General features: G+C 37.5%; 1 protein-coding gene across 1 annotated transcript in view; it reads left to right on the top strand.

Annotated features, from left to right (window-relative positions):
* Window positions 1–19,764, top strand: part of RTKN2 (rhotekin 2) — a gene marked incomplete at both ends in the record, with an annotated part of 32,206 nt that extends 12,442 nt beyond the window's left edge. The window contains 7 exons of the mRNA XM_082308492.1: window positions 840–1,040; window positions 5,856–5,950; window positions 7,508–7,614; window positions 8,653–8,784; window positions 15,553–15,718; window positions 17,614–17,721; window positions 19,211–19,764. Coding sequence (XP_082164618.1) covers window positions 840–1,040; window positions 5,856–5,950; window positions 7,508–7,614; window positions 8,653–8,784; window positions 15,553–15,718; window positions 17,614–17,721; window positions 19,211–19,764 — 1,363 coding nt within the window. The remainder of the gene's footprint in view (window positions 1–839; window positions 1,041–5,855; window positions 5,951–7,507; window positions 7,615–8,652; window positions 8,785–15,552; window positions 15,719–17,613; window positions 17,722–19,210) is intronic.
* Window positions 19,765–20,656: the final 892 nt, after the last annotated feature.

The raw sequence follows: 20,656 nt of genomic DNA, 5'->3' as shown, positions 1-20,656 counted from the left end.
TCAGATTATAAACTCTCTTAAACACCTGTTTAAATTAAAAGTGGGGGCAAAGATTTAAATCTGCTTCTTCAAAGATAAGAGACTTGACCATTATAATTTTCTGTGAAATACTGCAGCAAAAGCAGAAAAGGCACTCTAATTTGCCTTGTATCCCCCAAGATAAAGAAAGACTTTTTATAAAAGCCTTTGGGATGATTTCGTTATGGACATGTGTGTAATGACATGATTTGCACCTGAAAGATGAGGTTAGGCTTCTGGTTTGATGACTAAGCTTGAGAACATGAAAAACAGTAGAACTGAAAACAGAGAAAGCATAGGCTGCGGACAGAACGTGGCAGTAGGTAGTTAAGCTATGAATGGCAAATTTTGTTGGTTGTAAGTGACAGAGGATTTTTTCAGTAATGTGAAGGAGATGGGGTACGACTAGGAAATCTTTAATACAGTTCCATCTGATTTAGGACTGTAGGCATGGATAGGTTTTCAATCATGTGATTTTTGCGTAACAGTAGAGGGCAGATTTAAGTGTGTTTGAATGTCCTGCCTGTGTATTTCCATAACATGTTTTTTTTTTTTCAGTTTTTAACCTAAACGTTGAATTTCCTGTTTGCAATTGTTTATGGTGAATTATAACATCCATCCCATGACTTCAACACTAAGTTACTGCTGCGTACTCTAGTCTTTAATTCCATAGTAATGTGTGTCTTCACCTGAATCTGATGTCATTCCTTCCCTTGATTAGAAAGATATGTTATTTAATATATATAGTAGCAGCAGCATTCCTTGGCTGTATAGTCAGTTTATTAACAAATGCTCTGAAATTTTCTCCTCCTCCCCTTCAGTGATGAAGCAAGACCAGATTTCCAGGTGAAGGTTGAAGTGTATAGTTGCTGTACAGAGGAGTCTTTATGTGTAACAAACACTCCTAAGAAACTAGCAAAGAAGCTTAAAACATCCCTCAGCAAAGCTACAGGGAAGAAACTCAAAGCTGCACTGGAAGAAGACAGCACTGAATCCCTTTTGCCCACTGACCCGGTCATCCAGTAAGCTATATGTATTGATAATCTGGTTTTATCATTTTGAAAATAGAAATAAGCCAAATATATTGTAATTTTTTGGAAAATTGCCAAGAAAGTGATTATTTCTGTACTTACCCGAGTGAAAAAAAAATTTACATTTTAAATAGGAAATGAGAAAGTAGGTGTGAATTCCAACCATGTCACTCAGTTGTGGGGCCTGGTTCTGATCTTGAAACACATGAGTAGGCTTTATCTTTCTGCTGTACAGCTAGCTAGTAAATCCACTGCTGTTTGCAAACTCTGTAATATTTTTAGTTTGATCTCTGGAGGAAATCAAGCTTGGGTGATCAGTCTGTCTGTCCCTCTGTCCCTCTACCTCTTCTTCTCCCCTTTCCTATTTACTCCCTCCCCCATATTATTTTTGCACCTAGCCAGTTTTGCTCATACTTGCCAGACAGGTAGACATGTCTAAAATTTACAAGTTGTGTGAAAAAAAGAAGTGTGGGATATAGACAGGAGAAACCTCTCTTGTACCCGCTCCCCGATGAAGCTGACCGAGGTGTTTGTTATGCCTGGGGTGCATGCTGTGCACATGGGGGCCGTTCCACTTGCTGGCTTTTCTGTAAAACTGTGGTCTGTCAAAGGCACTTTACAGTTTCAAGCTGCTTAACAGGAGTTCTCTTAATTGACTTTAGCACAGAACATTTTTAAATGACTTACTGTTTTTTAGTGTTCATAGAAATAAGTGCTGTTCCCAGTAATTTACCTGTTTCCTTTTAAAAACGATCTTAAGTCTTTCATGCATTTTTTTAATGAAGTTAACAGCCTACTAATATTTCCCAGCTACTTTAATTTCATTGATATTTAAAGCAGGCCAAGTACCTAAATTGTAAATACTATTAATTTTTTTTTTTTTTTTTAGAAAGCAATTTTTTCAAGGAATTACTTTTTTTTTTTTTTGGTGGCTGAACAGTAAAGAATCAATGCCTAATTCTTGCCAGGTGTTGAGTGTAGTTTAAGTCTAGCTTCATATATTTATTTGCCTGGATTTTAAAAGGAAATTCTATCATTGTCAAATTGATATTGCCATATACTGATATTACTGTTTCAATCAAAAATACACATCCAAGAGATCTTACCCACAGAGCAAAGCAAATTTTATCACTAACTTTCCAGTGTGTTCCACCTAATGACAATGTTCTTTCAGTCTGCATCATCTCAAGTGGCTGGGCTTTCCACAAGCTCCAGTTGGAAAACACACACTGTCATTAGATACAATTTGCTTCAGATATAACCTCTAGCTTAGTTGCTGGCCATACTCGCTTGAGTATAGATTGCCTGTCTTTTAAGGAAGAAGCATTGGTAGACAATCTAAACAACTGCCTCCTCCCTTGGGTTTTGCTTTTGGTTTCTCAATTATATTTAGCTTTCATCCATCTTAAAGTTTGTTGTTTCTACTGTAAATAATCATCTCACAGTGACTGTTACTTTCTTAACAGGGTTAAATGAACAATAACGTGTTTAATGATGGCTTTGCTAGGTGACTAAAAAATTCTTGGAGACAAATGGGTTATTATAGCCATAAAACAAGTTGTCAGTTTTTTTTTTTTTTATAGTCTTCCCTTAGGATTTATATTAGTTAAGACCTGGATGTATTACTATTTAGATTAGTAAGACCCTCCTTATAGAGGGGAAGAGATTGCAAGATTATAAGAGATCTTTCAAGTATTCCCAGATAATTTTACCAGTCCAGCAGGTGAAATTAAACTGCAACAAAAAAGGGAACTTTCTGTAGTATATGAACACTTTTTCTCTGTAGATTTTATTTGTACAGGCCTTTTTAGTTTCAGAGCACACATGGGACGAAGCTCTCCATTTTCCAAAAACTCTGTGATCCCTCTGTGTCGAATTTGGCTTAGAAATCTCCCTGGTTAGAGAGGAAACTGTCAGCCTTGTAACTTCTTGCAAAAGCTTAGTGACAAAGTGCTTTGAATGGTTGCTTAGGTTCAGTTATACTATCAGTATAACTGTTAGTTATACTATCAGTATAACTTTAGTTATACTGATATTCTCTCTACTCTTAATTCTCTCTCTTTTCATTTCTATGAAGTCTTTTGCCTTCTTAATTTTTCTATTCTAGCTTAATTTTTTTTTTTTTTTTGCTTTTTACATTTGTCATAGAAGGAAAATGTTCAGTGCAGTTATACTATTGAATTCCAGAGTAACTAGGTTGCTTTTTGAGTAAATCATTGGAGAGACCCCCTGAAGTGCATGTTTATTCACTTGCAGAACTGGCCTACACATGGACTTGTTATTGCCTTTTATGTATTGTCCTCCACTGGGCTGGAGGCACAGCTTCGGTGTCCTGTGTTTGAATTGGCAAATTCATGGTGATATTTTGCTAGAAGTACATAGTCTAATCTCACTTTTGCGGTTGGATTCTTTTTAGTACCTGAAGGTTATATTTGTTTTTACCTTCTATTATTTAAGATCTGTTTGAAAGATGAGCATATTTGGGTTTTTTTTGGTTTTTTTTGTTTGTTTGTTTGTTTGTTTTTAAATTCACAAATCCTCCGCTCTATATAATCTGGATGAGTGAACTAAGATTGGGATTAATATTCAAGAACAGATTCTGGAATCTGAGATGTATTCATTAGTATGCATTGATAGAAAGGACAATATAGTTGCACCTTCCCACACCAGTGTCTGTGTGGCAACTTTGGTGTCTCTGTCTCTTGATCAGTAAACAGATTTAACAACGAGGCTTTGCCACAGGCATGTTGTGGAGATGAGCTGATTTTTTTTTTTTTAATAAAGTTATTACATGGAAAAATACTATAGATATGCAAAGTACTGAATGAGATGCAGCAGGCAGATTATTCTTTGTTACACGAAGAAACTGCCATTTAAGGCTATTAGCTAATTCTGTGAAATGTAGAGGCAAAACATAGTCAACAATCCTGATTGGCCAGTTAAATTTGAAAAATATTTGCAGATAAAACTTTTCTAAATTATATTGCAGCTGGCTGAAAGGAATGACTGTTATATTTTAGAACGAAAATGTTGCTGTGAAGCATATTTTAAAAGTGAAGTAGCTATTTTTTTTGGCAAGGTTGTTGTGGTAATTAGTCATGCTTTAGAAAAAAGTAACTTTAAAATCAGCACGGAAGTTTTATCTGTGAGAAGAAACTGAACTTTTTGGTGCAGTTCAAATAGAATCATAATGTATTACTCAAGTGCATGGCAAAACATAATCAGTGGAGAATCTTTTGTTAGGGAACAGTCTAGCAGGGAATATATACAAATGCTGATGAGTCTTTTTTTTTTTTTTTTTTTTTTTTTGTTCAGATTGCCCTCTTGAAATGTTTCACAGCAGTGGTTCTTTGCCCAGAATGTTATATCGTATTTAATTTTCTCTTTATTCCCTTGAGATAGATACGTAGCAGACCTCCCTGCTAACAAACTTGCTACCTTTCCTCTTTCGTTAGGGTTAGGGCTAGGTAGGCATCTGCCTTGTTCCTCTGCAGAGCCAAAGATTTTAAAACCGTATGTTCCCACTGTGCTATTAGGAAAAATAACATTTGAGAAATATTATGATAGACTATTTTTAGTGGTGTTAGTTCAGTAGTGTCTTCTTACCTTTTACACCACTAAGCTATCTTATACTGTACTGAAGATACTTTAAGGATCTTATGCTAGATCCTGTTAGGGAGAGTAGTTAGTGATTTTGAGGGGTTTGTTTTCTTGTGAACTTTGTTTAAACTGCCATTAGCCAGGTGGAATTCTTACTGCATTGCTGGACTGTAAATCTGTTACTCGGTCTGAAGAGTATTTGGGGGAAAAGGTTAAACATGTACCAAATTTATACGAGTTTATTCCAAGAATTGCATTCCACTTGCACTGTGCTGAATTGTGAATGTGATTTTTTTTTTTCCCTAGGCAAAATCCAAAACAAAGATATAACATTCTGAAACCTGTAAGCACAATGAGTGAAAGAGTCCTTTATGCTACAAAACTGACTGTAGTATTTCTGCCCAGATTTCTACATGTGAAGAATCAAGCTATTAGATACTACTAAAAAATGCATATATAAACAACTGTTTTATAAAGTGTAATCTACACAGGCGAAGCAAAAGAATAGAGCAACATGGAGGAGCAGTATAAAGCCTTTTATTTTTTAACCTGTATTTTCAGATAAAGTTTATGTCATCAGTTGTTCTATTAACTATAGCAATTTTTGAACATATTACCACATCTGGTTGATTTAGGCCTAGGAATAAAAGCTGTAAAACTATTAAAAGTTACTTGGTGTCTGACTAGAGGAGAGAGATGCTTTTAGCATCCTCAGGGTGCAGAGAGGTCGGAAAGCACAGCCTTTACGTCTGGGCTTGGCAGCTGCTGGCTCAGCAGTAAGCTTGAGCCCAGCTCATAGGCAGTGGCCACATGAGAAGTCTCCGGGCTGGCAGGTCCAAGAGAGGTGGCTATGGTAAAGACCACCTGATGGGGCCTCGTGGTGTTGGCCTGGACAGCAGGGCCTGGAAGTTGTGGGGTGGGAGGGAACTGGAGGTACTGCAATGGGTCAAGGCAGGAGGTAAGGATATAGGAAGCAGATGAAGAGACTGCAGGACCGTGCTGGTTTACACGGAAAACCAGAGATATGGGAGTTCTGTGGGAGGAGGTTGGGGGGTGGCAGTCTGGTCACAGACAGGTGCTGCTTTGCACCTTGGTGTTCTCTTGTACCCAAATGTGGTATCTCAGGCATGTCTAGACTCCCTTTAATTACTGCCTGAGCAACGTGAAGCAGAAATGTCTGAAACGTGCCTTTTCTTTCACGTTTAGTGGAGCAAAGTACAGTTTGCTAGCATATACCACTTTGGGGCTGGAGAGTGCTGAGGACAATTTCAGGACCCACAACCTTACCATTACAGGAAATGGTAAGTACATATGGTACCAATTTAAGGAAATAAAAAAACAGTAACATTTTGCATTTCTCTCTTGTAAACTAAAGAGCTTAAAGAGATTATTTTTCCTGATACTTAATATAGAACAACTTTAATAAAATATTTAACGGCTCTAAAACAGGCATCTGTACACAGCTGAATAGACTATAAGTTGAGTAAAATTTCAAGTCCAGATGAAAATTTAATTCTTTTGGGAGTTTCTTCTGTCATTTGCATCTCAGTCTTATGTGAGTTGTAGCTATATACAAATTATTTCCCCTTCCTCACAACCAAGGAAAGGTATCAGAATGAAGAACAGCTTTTTCCTCTGTAGTCAGAAGTAGAAAAATAGCTTCAGTTCAGCTAGGTTGTTTCAGGCCCAGATTTAACACAGGACGTAAGCATGCGTGCTTGCAATTTACGTTGGTCGCTGTACTTCAGCTTTGGGACAGCACAAGTTGGCAGCAGTCAGCCTAGATGCTAAGACAGGGACTATGATTATGCTGCAACTGAAGGGAATGTTTTAAGTAGCAGGAGTACAGTTTTTGATACTTCATCCATTATTTTCTGAAAAGATAACCCCTCCCATAAGCCACCCTCTAACTGTTAACTTAAGACATGGGACTTTCACTGTATTTCACTGTAGCTTCTGGGAACTTTATCTTTTACTTAGGTAAACTTGACCTCAAAGAGAATTTCACTCTTTGCACTTCATTAATCCTGAATAAGTACAGATTTGAAGATTTATGGGGCATTTGTTTCTTGAGGGTTGGATGAATAATTCTGAGTATCTTTGATATTTGTAAGCCTTTCTTTATTAGTACTTTATACTCTTTCTTCTTCAAATTCCTTTTTCTGTCATTAATTTACATAACTTAGTCTGGTGAGAAATGACATACCTGGATATTTTGTTCATTACAAGCATTTCTAAAACATGACCAAAGAGAGTGTCATGTCAATGGAACGTTGTATTACCTGCTTCTAATTACAGAACAGAGAGCCTCTTACATAGCAGAGCTGAGTGAGGAGGGATGTTGCAATTCATTAGAAAGTCCTTGGAATCCTAAAATGCTCTTCTAGTGCTGAAGACAGAAGTAGATACAAATCCTAAGCCTTAATAAAACAATCTGAAGCAAAGTGCTCATGTGTAAAGGTAGCTGTCCGCCACGATGGGATGGGCTCAGGCATCCCACTTAGGTGAGATGGCCAGTGTACTTATCTTTCAAAATGTTTCTAGCTGTGAAATGAGATTTAGTGCTATATTTTTATGTAAGAACAACTTGTTCTTGCAGAACAATATCTCCATTTTTACTTGAAATTCTTTTGAAACTTTTTTTTCTTTCTTTTTTTTTGTTAATTAAAAAAACTTACTGAACACTAAAAATCTGTTTTAGTTTAATCCTACAGGATGAGATCTCTTTCTTTAAATATGAAAAATGCCTATTTACATTCACGATCGTAATGTAAAAATGGATGTAGAAAGTTAAACTATATATTTAAGGCAAATATTGGGAACTAAGTGTCTTTATTTTGCTTGGTCTTTTCCCCCAGAGGAATCCTCTTTTTGGCTTCCCCTGTATGGAAACATGTGTTGCCGTTTAGTTGCTCAGCCTTCCTGCATGTCTAGGGATATGATGGCAGGATTTCTTAATCAGCAGGTAAGAAGATCTTGCTTGTGTTTACATCCTCTTCTGTTAATAGCTGTCACGAAGAGTCAATTGTTAAAACATTTGTTTTTTTCCTGAAGTGATTTCTTGAGGACTGTTATTTTTTTTACCTGTTCTACCTAGAGCAAGGGGGAAAATTTTATCTCACAGCTGCGTTTACAAACAGTGTCTTCAGTTGCTAAGTGTCAAGCAATAAATGTTTCCTTGGCATGCTTAGCAATAAAATTATTTAGGCTGTTACATAAAGATCAAGTATAGTTGTTGTTTCAGAATCAGTTTAGGCTGGTACTCGATGGCAGCAGTCCTAATAATCCTGTGGCTCTCATCCTTGTACATACCTCTCATTGTGCTAGCACAAGAGTTCATATCACAGCATGGTGAATCTGACTGGTGAACTGAGCCATATTTAAATTCATCCCTTCGAAAATGATTCATGTGAACTCAGTTTACTTCTCTATTTTGGTTCATTGCGCAACTAGGCAAATGAGGAGATGATGGTGGAGGGCCAGAGGGGCTGGGTCATTTGTCATGAGTGCTGAATTACAGGCTTTAAACTCATTGTGAAACTATAATGCATTTATGAAAGCTGTTCAGAAAATTCATTTGAGAAAGTGGAAATTCTAAACAAATGTTTTTGCTTGGCATTTTTTGAATGTACCATGTATTTCCAAAGTGAGATACTCTATATTTCTCTTATTGTGTAATTACTGTAGCAATAAAGGTGGTTTCTTTCTTACAGTGGACACCAGTTCTAGATTTCATTCTGTTTGTGCGAACCAGCAGATTCTGTATTGTGAGTGTCACAAGACAATAAATCTGCAAAAACCGTAAAACACCAAAAGACATTTAAAGCATTGCTAACATTTCAAAAATCAGTGACTCTGAAATGTTCTGCCACAGAAAGTCTTTGTTTTAGGAAAGAATTCAGTGTGGCTAAGTTTTGATCACGCAGGGCTGATCTGTGTATACCTTGTAATATGCTCTTAATTTGTAGTTTGTTTGCAATTTCTGACTGTTTCTTCCCTTTAGCAAATGATAGGAAGTCTAGCTAGCTGGAGGAGGCTGTATTGCATACTAAGAGGTGGCAAACTCTTTTGTTATTACTCTCCAGAAGAAATTGAGGCTAAACTGGAGCCAGCATTGACAGTTTCCATCAACAAGGTAAAATTGGTTGTAGGGATTTTTTTTTTTGTTTGGGTTTTTTGTTTATTCTGGGGGAGGTTGTTTTTGTTTTAAGACATACCTACAGTCATTTGGGCTCTAAGCTGCTGGTATGCAGAATGCTTTATAGGTAGCATGTGGGTGGGATATGCTTCAGTGAAATTTGCAGTCACTGAATTTGTTAGCAAGGACATTACATTTCTTAGCTGTGGACGTACGGTCCTTCTATTGCATTAGACTGGTTAACATAGAGGTAAAAAGGAGGATGTTTTTCTTTAGGAAAAGTGATAACTTGTTATATGACAGTTCCGTATGACAGCCCTTGGAAATGTATTGCTTACAGTCCCTTAGCAATGCTCTGGTAGACTTTTGTCCTCAGCAAGGTGAAATTTTAACAAAAGCTTTTTTGTTGTTGTGTGTTATTTGGCCACAGTCCTAATTAGAAGGAGAGCTGGGAAATTGTTCAAAATATTTTAGTGCCTTAAAATAAGCTGCTTTTCTTAAAACTGGTTTTGTACAGGGCACAATACCTTTAGAAGTTCTGTTTTCTAGGATGACATTATTGCTGCTTTTCATACCCTGATTCGAAAGGCTGGGTTTAAAACTTAAAATTAAAATGTTGCTTACTATATGGCTAAAGAAACATTAAATATTTAATTTGAAGTAAGTATCTAAGTGTTTAATTTAGGAATGTTATTGGAAGGACCTTCTAGAATGGCGAGCATTGGAGTGAAGAGATGCTTTCAAAAACTGGTTTTGGTGCAGTCATCAAGAGTTAATATCACGTAAGGCTGAGCAGAGGAATTTAATGTTATTTGCAATTGACGTAGCTAGGTTCACCTTACATAAGTAAATAGTAAACTGTGTTAAGCACAGGTCGATCTGGATTCTGCTGCTGTACTACTTGAGTGCCTGATGCCAACACTAATTCTGAAAGAAGCATTCCTCCCGTCCAGTTGCTTGTTCTGGCTGCTGTGCTGCTTTATGCCAGGGCAGGCATTAGGGCAGTTGACTGATGAATTGGACAAGGGAACTGATGTGGGTTAAAATTAGCTCATTTTGGGGGAAGGAGGAGGTTTGGCTTCAACTGTGGTTCCCTTTAATAAATTCTCTTATCCAGTTCACTACATGGCTACACAAATGCTTGTGTGGTACAAGGAAAGGGCTAGGCTATGATTGGGAATGTGTAGGGACATAGAGTAATAAAGAACTGCTGCTTACAACAGCAATATCAGCTTTTGGTGGCTTTAAAGTTTCTGGAAGACGTGACTGCATTCTCACCCAGAGTGCGACTTGTATATAAACCAAGCATTTAAACCAGGGATAACAATGTGACCTCTTTTTTAATGTGCTAAGATTTAAATTGATTGCTTAATTAAAAACACCTTTCTGCTAGTGCCGTATCTTTTAACAAAGCCATTTTTTCTTCCAATTGTTCAAGCATTTACATTAAATAAATGTTTCAACTGTGATATATATTTAAGCAGGTTTACTTGCTTACCTCTTCAGTCCCTTTTAATTGCACTAGTCAGCCTTTGCCATAATTCTGCTTTCCAGCTGTTCACAATGTCAGTTAAGAAATGGTAAACTTTAGTAAATTATAGAATGACTAAATCCATATTCTAAAATGTGACAGTAATATTTTTGAAAATTATCTGTCAGGCTACCTCAAATCTTTCCTTGGAGGTCTCTGTTTGGGTCTGTATCCTAGTTTTCCTTTTCCTTTTAAAATAACAATACTCAGGTATTTTGCTCCTCCAAGTTACCAATACACTTAGAACCTAAAATCCAACTTAATAAGCCTTTGCTGGAAGACTGTCCGTACGTTTGCAGAGTATCCTTAAAGCTAACATGTATTTATTCAATTTAAATTAAAGCCAGAAAAAAATTACAATTTAAAATTTTAAAACATATTTGGATACTTTGCTACTTAAACAGTTTCTCTTCAAAATAACTTAATGCCTGCAGATATTTTTTGATTCCTTTGATATTAAATTTCTCTTACAGTTTAAATGAAATCAAACTAATCATATGGGCTTGTCTGCTACATGTTGTTATAGAAACAGCAATTTCAAAATGAAAGTTGAGATTGAACATCAACTCTAGATGCTCTAACTAAAATCTCTTCTGGTTGCATATGTGGCATTTTCATTTGTAATGTGAAGCTGATCCTTTACATGTAATTGAAAGATACTTTCTGAAAAGTAATGAAAGCATCTGGATTTATGAGAAACTCTCTGGCAAATATTCACACTGATAGCCTTATTTCTCATTCCCTTTGAATCGAGACTTGAAGAAGCCATTAAGACCAGCAAAGTCATTACTTCAACTTCAGATGACTTCACTGCTACTGCTGTTGAGCAAGAACGGTTCTGCAGTTCCTATTATGCAAGTGCTACTATTATTGTTCCAGCTAAATGTGATTATAACATATTATACTGCACAACCAAGTAGGAAAAGAGGAATTACGTTTTCTGTAGCAAAGTAAATTTGCCGGAATCCAATTTGAACAAGAAATATTCTTTATGGGCCAGTTCCTGATATTTTTTCAAGTTTTCTTTAGTTTGAAATGAATAATAAAGGCCTTGCCTACACCTGATAGCTTAGCAAATTGGTGCATGTGCCAGCAGTTCACGTTAGTTGCTCAGCGTTTGGAATACATATCCTATTGTGTCCTGGTCATAGATTGTAAAACTTGTTTTGTGCCACGTGTGCCTGAAGATTGAGGAATCCTGGGACGTCGCTTTGAATTAACGTAGGCCCATGATTTCCTTCCTGGCATATTTTGCCAGTGCAATCTTTGATCTGGTGCCACGCAGTGCCGCCGGCCCAGAGCCATCTCAGTACTCGTGCTAATCGTCGAGGTGAACAGGATGAGGAACAACAAGTGTTTGCAGCCGTGGGCTCAGGCTTCGTAGATTGGTTGCTAAACAGTGTAGCAGGAGGGAAAGGACAAAATCAAGCCGGCATTTCTGCAAACTGTTACCTTGAATGACAGTTCTTGTTGGAACATCTGTTCTCGGCTAGGTCAGGTAGAGAAATTCGTTGGAAAATGTGGTGGCTGCAGCAGCATGACTTCAGGGGAACCATGCAGTATTTCTAGGGAACCAGGGAGTTCACCCTTGGACTGGATGTCAATACGAGTTCTTGACAATGTGAACATTCAGGGAGCCAGCAATATGAGCAATATTCTCTGCATCAGGGAACTCCAGCAGTGGTGAAACGAGAGCAGCCCTGAAAACATCTATGTTCTCTGTAGTGAGGTCTTTGTCCCGCTGGTTGGCTTAGACAAGCCTTTGTACATGTGAAAATATTTTGGAAAAGCACAGACTAGTTAAATGCTTCCAAATATCTGGTATCTCATGTCGCATTGCTCAGTTTAGTCCTGCAATTGCTTGAAAGAGATTGTGGATATGGGCTGGAGAAGCAGATATAATTCCCAGATCCCACGTGGTGGACCTTATAACACACATGCTCAAATTGAGTGGTTTGGAAACTATGCTTTATGGCTCCCTGGTGCTCCACAGAATGCTGGCTGGTCATATAATGCCATCTCCATCTCCTGGTTTTTAGCTGTTGCATTGCACTGAAGGTAGCTAAAATGTCATAGAAATCCTAATATTGCTCTTCCATATTATGCTTGCACTTTATACTTACCATCCAGTGGCTACATGGATGTTATGTTAATACAAGTTCGCAAAACAATGAAGATGAAAGGAGAAAATATTGGTAGCTGATCTGGTGAATTCGGTCTTGTGCATTAATGTGTTTGAAAGCCATAATTTTAAATTTAACCATATTTCCCTGCTTGCCTGAAACAAACCCCATGGAAATTGTTAACATTACAGCAGAAACCAGCACATGAACAGATTACATTTTGTTTCCAGTGTGTTGTTATTTCTTGGTTTATTTTTTGTTACTAAAAACAGGAAGGAAGTTTGTTCTATGTGATTTGGTTTGTTTAATCTCAAAATAGACACACAGAACTAGATCTTAGGCTATTCAGTATTTTTCTCAAGAACTGTAATTTGTTTTGATGTCTTGAAATGATCTTTATAACCAGTGCTCCTCAGTGTGTCGGGATTGGCTTAGCAGGAAAGTATTGCACCTCAGCAATAAAAAAAGTTCTCTCTTTCTCTTCTTCTTGTTGCTTGTTTTTTTTTTCTTTTTTTTCTTTTTTCTCCTTTCTTTTTTTTTTTTTTTTTTAAGCCTAAAAGATGAGCTTTCCAGAGAAGTATTATCAGGCGAAGAGATTTTTTGATTTGGGGGGAGAAGTATAGAGGAAGGTTCGTATTTACATTGTATTAAAAACAAACAAACAAACAAACAAACCCCCCCCCCAAAAAAAACCCCAAAACAACAAAAAAACCCAAACAACCAAACCCCTATCATTTTCCGCTTTAGTCTTTCCCCACCTTCAAAAAAATAATCTTTTGCTTATAGAATGTAAGACTGGCTTCAGCTTCCCCAAAAGGATTATTTGAGTTCAAGATTCAACTCAGGCTTTTCCTATTCTGATCTACTGATTGTTTTGGTCTTTACAATACCTGTAGCAGAGTTGGTTCAGTTGTCTATAAGACCGCAAAAGGTTGATCGTTATTATAACATGGTACCTTAAGACACTTTCTTGTTGTTGTTTTGCGGGTTTTTTGGTTTTTGGGGTTTTTTTTTTTTGGTTGGGTTTTTTAGTATTTTTTTGTTAAGTGGAACTGGGCTTGTAGCATAATTCACCCAAGCTTGGTAAATTCATCAGCCCATTACTGTATGGCATGTTGTATCACTCCTTAAGTATTCAAGCATCAGATATAGATTGTTGCTTGAGGATTTATCTCCTTTGAATAATACCATAGTTGTGGGATAAAACCTGCAGCAAACATCATTAAATAAACTTGTGTGTATGGTATGCTTGAAGTTCTTACCTGTCAAATGTTAATCTGTTTGATTTAATTTTTTTGCTGGTATCTATGGTTACCTGAGTTAATGGGATATAGAGCGCTTATGGATGAATTACTTCATCTCCTATTTTTAGACAGAAGAATTTAAATGAGCATATCCATCAGATATGCTACAAGCAGCTGTTGGTATTTCAAATGGTTACTTCAGTAATGCATTTAAAATCTGGGGAATGTTCTGGAGAATACTTTTTGTTTTTCTGAGTATCAGAACTAGGCTTATCCTCATGGGATCCCATGTGTAAACTTAATTTCTGTAGGTGTATATTTGACGTCTTTAGCAGATGTTTGACATTTGGTTGAATTGCATAAAAAGGAACATGGTCGATCTGCCCCCACTGTATTTTGAGGAACGCTCTGAGCCCACCTTTGTGGTCAGACTCACTGTCCATCCAGAGAGGAGACGTTCAAACACAAGTCTGGCTGCGGTTGTTGGCTTCCTTCAAAACCTGGGGCGTTCCCCATGCCAGGGGACAGCCTTGTTAGGCAGGAGGGCACTGCGTGGTCTTTATGTGCGTTAGGCAGCCTCGTGTCCTGCCAGGCTCCGGGGCTGACCACCAGCTGGTTCCCTGGCGCCAAAACTCGTCATTTGGGATTATGCTGCTCTCCTGGATATGCCGAAAATCCTTTTAAGAGCAGTATTTTAACAGGCCATTGCTTGTTCAGTCAGGTTGAATTGTATATGCAAAGATATTTCTGGGGTTTCTGCTTTTACTTTTGTAAATAAAGTAATGTTAATTATTTTAATTTGCTCATCATGTTGTGATGAGCAGCAATGTTGACTGGTTGTGTTCTGGAAATTTTTTCAGTTGTGTTTTATCAGACTTTAATTAAAATCTTTCAGTATTTTACACATGAAAATTTTTTTTTTTTTCACTCAGTTAGGGGTAAGTACTTTTTTTATTGTAGTAATGCCATAACAAAGAAACTAGATACTATGAAAATACCACTGGATCTAGTTTAGATTAAAAAAAAAAAAAAAAATCAATTGAACTACGTCCCCAAACAGAAGGGGAAACCTTGGCTGTAACAGTGCTGCTGCGTAATCCAAGAGCCTTTCTAACATTAGCTGAAGAAATTTGATAGACTTGTGATATACTTCTCATATATATTTTTAATTGTTTCTATGCAGCTTTCCCTAATTAAGACAAAACTAAAATGTCTATTTAGAAATGACAAATGTTTTATCATGTTGGAAATTTGTTCTAGCAGAACTGTATGAGTAACTGCTACAAATGCTCCTTTAAATGTGGACTAGATAAGTTTCTTTTTAAATTTTCTGTCACTATAGTATTAGCCCTGAATGTCCTGATTCACTAAAATGGACATAAAATAGATACAAGTTTAGAATACATCGCGTAAACAATGGCCTGCACAAGTACTGTAGGAGACCTAAATACTAGCTGTAACAATGTGGTTGTCCAGCTGAAGAGCTCAGAGAAAAGGAGCTGCTTGCTGTTATTGTAGATTATTCACTAAACTACTGTGGAGAAGGATGAGCTGTGTGAGAAGAGCTGGTGAAGGCACAGGGAAGGGAAGCATAGAATGTATGTTCTATAATTCAGAATTAAACTGCAGTAATTCTGCTCCATTCCCTTATTTTTCATAGTTTATGCTATTTTAATAGTTTTATGAGAAAAATTTTTATAAGCAGTTCTTGACATTAGTTCCTCTTTTTTTTTTTTTTTTTGATTGGAAATTAATCTGGATTAGATAAAAAAGCCAAATGATACCTCCCTCACACTGTCATTGGCCATAAGCTGATGCCAGTGTGGAGCTGAAGCAATAACTCATTACTATAGTTTGTCGTTCCTAGGAAACCAGAATTCGAGCTGTGGATAAGGACTCCAAGAGAAGAACTAATAACTTCTCTGTTATCAACCCCGTGTCTGGAGAGGCTGTGACGCAACTTTTTGCTGCTGACAGTAGGGAAGAACTTCATAAGTGGATGGAGGCTTTCTGGCAGCACTTTTATGATCTGAGTAAGTAAGCAGGCAGTGCTAGCAGCATGCCCGCCAAGCGGGGCGTTATGTAACATCAAAGGGATCTTTGAACAATTTGAATTGGAATTGCCTCAGAAGGCTTTGTTTGCAACGATGAGAAGAAAAATGTTCTTTGGGATAATGTTGGGTGGTGGTCTAAACCGTTGGAAGGCAAATATTTGACTAAACCAAAGTCCACGTGTTCAGTCTGGGTTTTTGCAGGAAACGAGAAGCGGAATATGTCCATCAATCTCAAAAGAACTTGGTCTCTTTTAGCAGTGTTCTAGATAATTTTTTTTAAGGACTGCTGTTCTCACCATCTCGTCCTCCACTGTAGCAGGAAGAGTCCACCTCTGCCTAGGCATCCTACCACTGGTGTGTTGGTTTTGTGAGATTCTGCAAGTATGAAAACTTTTGGGTGTGGAAGCCTTAGTGGGAAGTGGTGAGGATGCTGGATTCATCTGGGCCCTTGGCTAGGATGCAGATTCAGCCAGCCCTTGCAAGTAGGCACATGTATATGGGATTTCCTTGCTCAGCAGTATTATGGATAAATTAAATTGCAATTTGTTGCAATAGGGATTCTGTTGGTAATTCTAAGGTTTTGGTACTCCTTGTCACACGGGACTGTGCTCACCTAGCCACACTCCAATCCAGTCATGCAAATAAATGCTGCTGACTTGAACCTGATAAAAGCTGTACCTGAGACTTTGTAACACATGATACAAATGAGATGATAAATTGATGCCCTGATCCTTTGGCTAACCGCTGGAACAACGCTGCTCTTACACCAATAAATGAGTTTCTTCTCTCATGTAAAACAGTGAAGTGGTATTGAACGAGTATACTATGTTACTTGTTTAACACCAAATATTTATTTTAAGAACTATATAGATTAATTTGTCTTTTTCCTCTGCTTTAGTAGTTTGACTCACGGGTTTATTAAGAGTAGTTATTATGCTGTCATTGACAAGGTATAGTTGGTTCCTGATAGTCATTTTTATCAGGTCAGAAAATTTAGTCAGAGGGCACACCAATAAATCAGTGAATTGAGGTTGTGGAAACTCGGTATTGTAGTTTGTATTTCTAGTCCTTTCTAACTCTGATTTACAATGAGAAAAGGGTCTATCAATTAAAGAAACACACCAAGTAAAAACTAGGGCATCCTCTTTAAATTAGCCATAGAGTGGGGTAAAAGAACTACTTCTTATTCATTATAGATAGAATACCCATGGATTTTTGAGACATTTTCCTTAGGTTCGGAAAAAATGGGTCACTTGGCATTTAAATGCCTTTTTTCTTCCCTGGTTCTCAAATTCTCTTAAAATTAATGTGCTCAGAAAACTTGGAATGATTGGTATGAACAGAGTAATTTTACTGTGTCTTGTTTTCCTTAAGGTCAAAGTCTATTAATAGAAAAAGAGGTTTCCTTGTCCGCTAACGGATAAAAGGCACGTTATCCTCTATTAAAGACAGAACGTTCCTTTACTGTAACATTGTAACATAGTTGTATAACATCCAGCTTGCAGTATATTGGAGGATGTCCCCTATAACTTCATGAAGTTTCCCTAACCTTAAATTATTATTTTTTAGGGATTTTTTTTCTCTCATTAATTTACACTGTGTTTGGGGATTTGAAGGCAAATTATGATATTTAACCTTTCTAGTATAACTGTACTGCTGGGACCCTTAAAGGTAGTAGCTTATGACCTTTTGTACTAAGAGAAAGAGTACAGAGTTGAAAATACAAATGCATCCTGAGCATTCCTGTTAAACAACAGTAAATGCTTACCGTTTAGCATTGCTTTGGAGATAGTTTCCCAACACAACCTAATAACTTCAATTTTTTTCAAGCAGAAGTGTTTAAGTTCCAGTCATTGTTCTCTTTTCTCTCTCAGGCCAGTGGAAACATTGTTGTGAAGAACTTATGAAAATTGAGATTATGTCACCACGGAAACCACCTTTGTTCTTGACAAAAGAAGCGACCTCCGTCTACCATGATATGAGTAAGTGGGATTTGTCTTTTCAAGTTGCAGGGTAACAGAAACAACGTTGGCTTCTGGTGTTGCTGTTGAAACGCTGAGTTCTTCAAGGACAATTCAGACAATGAAAGAGCAACATAATTGCATACCAAGGAGTTCATATTAAATCTGAATTTGTAATAGCGCAAATAATGAATACATTTTTATACTTTGAGCCAAAAAATCTGCAATCTGAACTGTAACTAGGGAGCCCTGAACACATCCAAAAAAGCTGTCACTAGAAATAAACACTCATCGTAAGAGTAGTATAAAGCTCAGGGAAAAAAAAGTCCAGTCTGCAAACCGATAATGTCTTTAACTATGTGCATGAAATTAATTTGCTGTTCTTAAAGCTATTTAAAGACTTACCTAACATAACTTACCTAATTGTTTGGTCTTTGGTAATGATGTTGAAAAATATGCTTGGAAAATCTAGCTAGCATGTATTTGAGACCTGTATTTTTACAGAGCAAAATGGTATGCGGCAGGATTATTTTAATAGTTTCATTACAGAAATAATATTTACAGACTAGAAAAAGTAGGTCACTTTGTTTTAATGGATCAGATGCAGTATTGGCTGAGAAACACTGTACAACTATAAATGCCTGACTGCTTGCTGCTCGAGATTGGAACTGTGAAGATGCGCAGAATGCCATGTGGGTCATTGAGTTACCGTGCATCAGAGCACTGAACAGTCAAGAGAGTCCCAACTAAGCTATGAAGGCAGAGCAGAAAGGCAGTAAATCAACTATATAGAAGTTTTACGAAGGTAACACGGTAGCGTAATTCTACTGATAGGCAAACACATCAGTGAGGAGCAGAACACAAACTCTGTTTCACTCTTAATATACCAGGTTTTTTTCCTGCTTGTTTATAGTATTCATAGGTAAAATCCTGTGTTGAAAATCATTAACGTGTGGCTTGCAATAGAAAAGATATTGCTGCTGTTTGAGGCTAGTATTACTGCAGTATACATAGAAAACTCAATATGAGGGATAAGAAATGGGGCAAGACAGTCTGAAAGCACATAAAGAAAAATGATATATGTAAAGATGTCACATTTCCTGCAGACTGGAAGCACAAGAATATTTAGTCATAGACTTTTTCATGGGCCTTCTGTGAAACGAAATTTTCAAAGCACTATACAACAAAATATGTTTAATATCTAATACATATAGGTTTCCTAGTAGTACATTATTTTTTCTACTTTTACTTGGAAAGAAATATCAATGCCTGCTCCGTTGCCTCAATGCCAGCTGTCACGAAAACAGTTCCCTCCTGTCACCTCAGTTCTCTCTTTGAAAGCATATGTAATCTTTTCCATTTCATCCATTCATACTCTTAATAGTAGTCCAGACTTCATGAGACATAGTTAATACAGTTTTGTATTCTGAATAGTAATAACGAAATAGGTAGCAGTAAAATCATTGGTAGTGTTTTAATGCGAGTTAATTGCTGTCCCTTAAAATTACAGGCATTGATTCTCCAGTGAAACATGAGGGCTTAGCTGATATCATACAAAGAAAAATCGAAGAGAGTGATGGCGAGTTCCTGCTTGGCCAGCAAAAAGAGTCTGCATCTTCCTTATGGGCTTCACTCTTTGATGGATCGCACGAGATGGTTGTTCAGAAAAACACGCATCTGGGCCCAAGAAGAGATACTACAAGTCCTAACGATAGCAGAGGAAAGAAAAGAAGAGCTCCACCTCCACCCTCCGATAAGTCACCGTACAGTGCAAAAGCACAGATGAACACAGAGCAATTGGACAAGGAAAACTGGGAGAAGTCTGACCACACATCTGCTAGCAGTTCTTCATTTGATTCAAAGTTATCTACAAAAATGCAGCAGTTGCAGACACCCATTGCTGCTCCTCGCAAAATTGGTCCTTGTAGAAAAAGCAGCTTAGCTGGCCATGGGAATCCCATTTCATTGGTTAACAAGACCAAGTCTGAAACCAAACCAGTACCAACCCCTAGACAGAAATGTATCACAGAAATGCTAGACCCTAGATCATGGTTGCAGCCATAGACATTATGATTAGCTTAAAAATGTCCCTGGATTTTTAAGTTTCTCAGCCTTCTACTATAACTATTGAGTAAAAATAGATTTTAGCATATAGCTTATAAGTATTGAGGCTAAAGTTGTTTTTTCTAGCCGGGTCATTACTACTAGCTGCAGTCTCAGCTGTACTCATTATCGCTAACATCTAAATAATTGCACTAGTAACAGGGGGAGTTATCTCTATCTGAAATAACGGTGCTACTTCTGAGAAGAGTGGTTCAGTACTTTCCCCTTGAAAAACCGGCAGTGTTCAGGGTAACTCAGTGTCCCTGCAGCAGGGATGTTACCATTGCCTTCTACCAGTCCCTCGGCTTAGCCCAACTGCAGCTCCTCTGACTAGTTCAAGTGGGAATTTCACACACATTCAGCACAGATCTTGCAAAGCTGATTTTCTTGGGTTCCATGCTTGGCTTCATCTGAAATATTCTTATCTCTCTCTCACTGTTTGGGAACCACTGCTTATAAGATAACGTACTATGAAAAGTTGTTGTGCTCTTCTTGAACGGCTCTGTAACTCCGTATGAATTTCTGAAGCGGTTCTATCAGTTTAGTGTGGGATCTCCTAAGTTCTTGCTGGTAAACGTGCTGTCCGAATGGATCAGGATTATCTGTGTATGAGCAAGAATGCAATCCATCACTGCTGCTTATTTCGGACTAACACGAACGGTTAAAAGCAGTACTGTGTATGAACACCTATTCAGGAATTCATTTTTAGGGTTGTTTTTTCTGATGAATGGGGCTCTGCAGCATAGCTTCTCCTTTGTGGAGCCTCTCAGCTGTTCCTGGTAGGTAGCTGGTTTGTAAACACGGCAGTGTTACTTGTAAACAAATAGGGGGTTTTCACCACTCATTCTTTCTG

The sequence above is a fragment of the Platalea leucorodia genome, assembly GCF_965183815.1.
Source record: "Platalea leucorodia genome assembly, chromosome: 4".
Taxonomy (NCBI): Eukaryota; Metazoa; Chordata; class Aves; order Pelecaniformes; family Threskiornithidae; genus Platalea; species Platalea leucorodia.
This window is presented reverse-complemented; position numbering and strand designations above follow the sequence as displayed.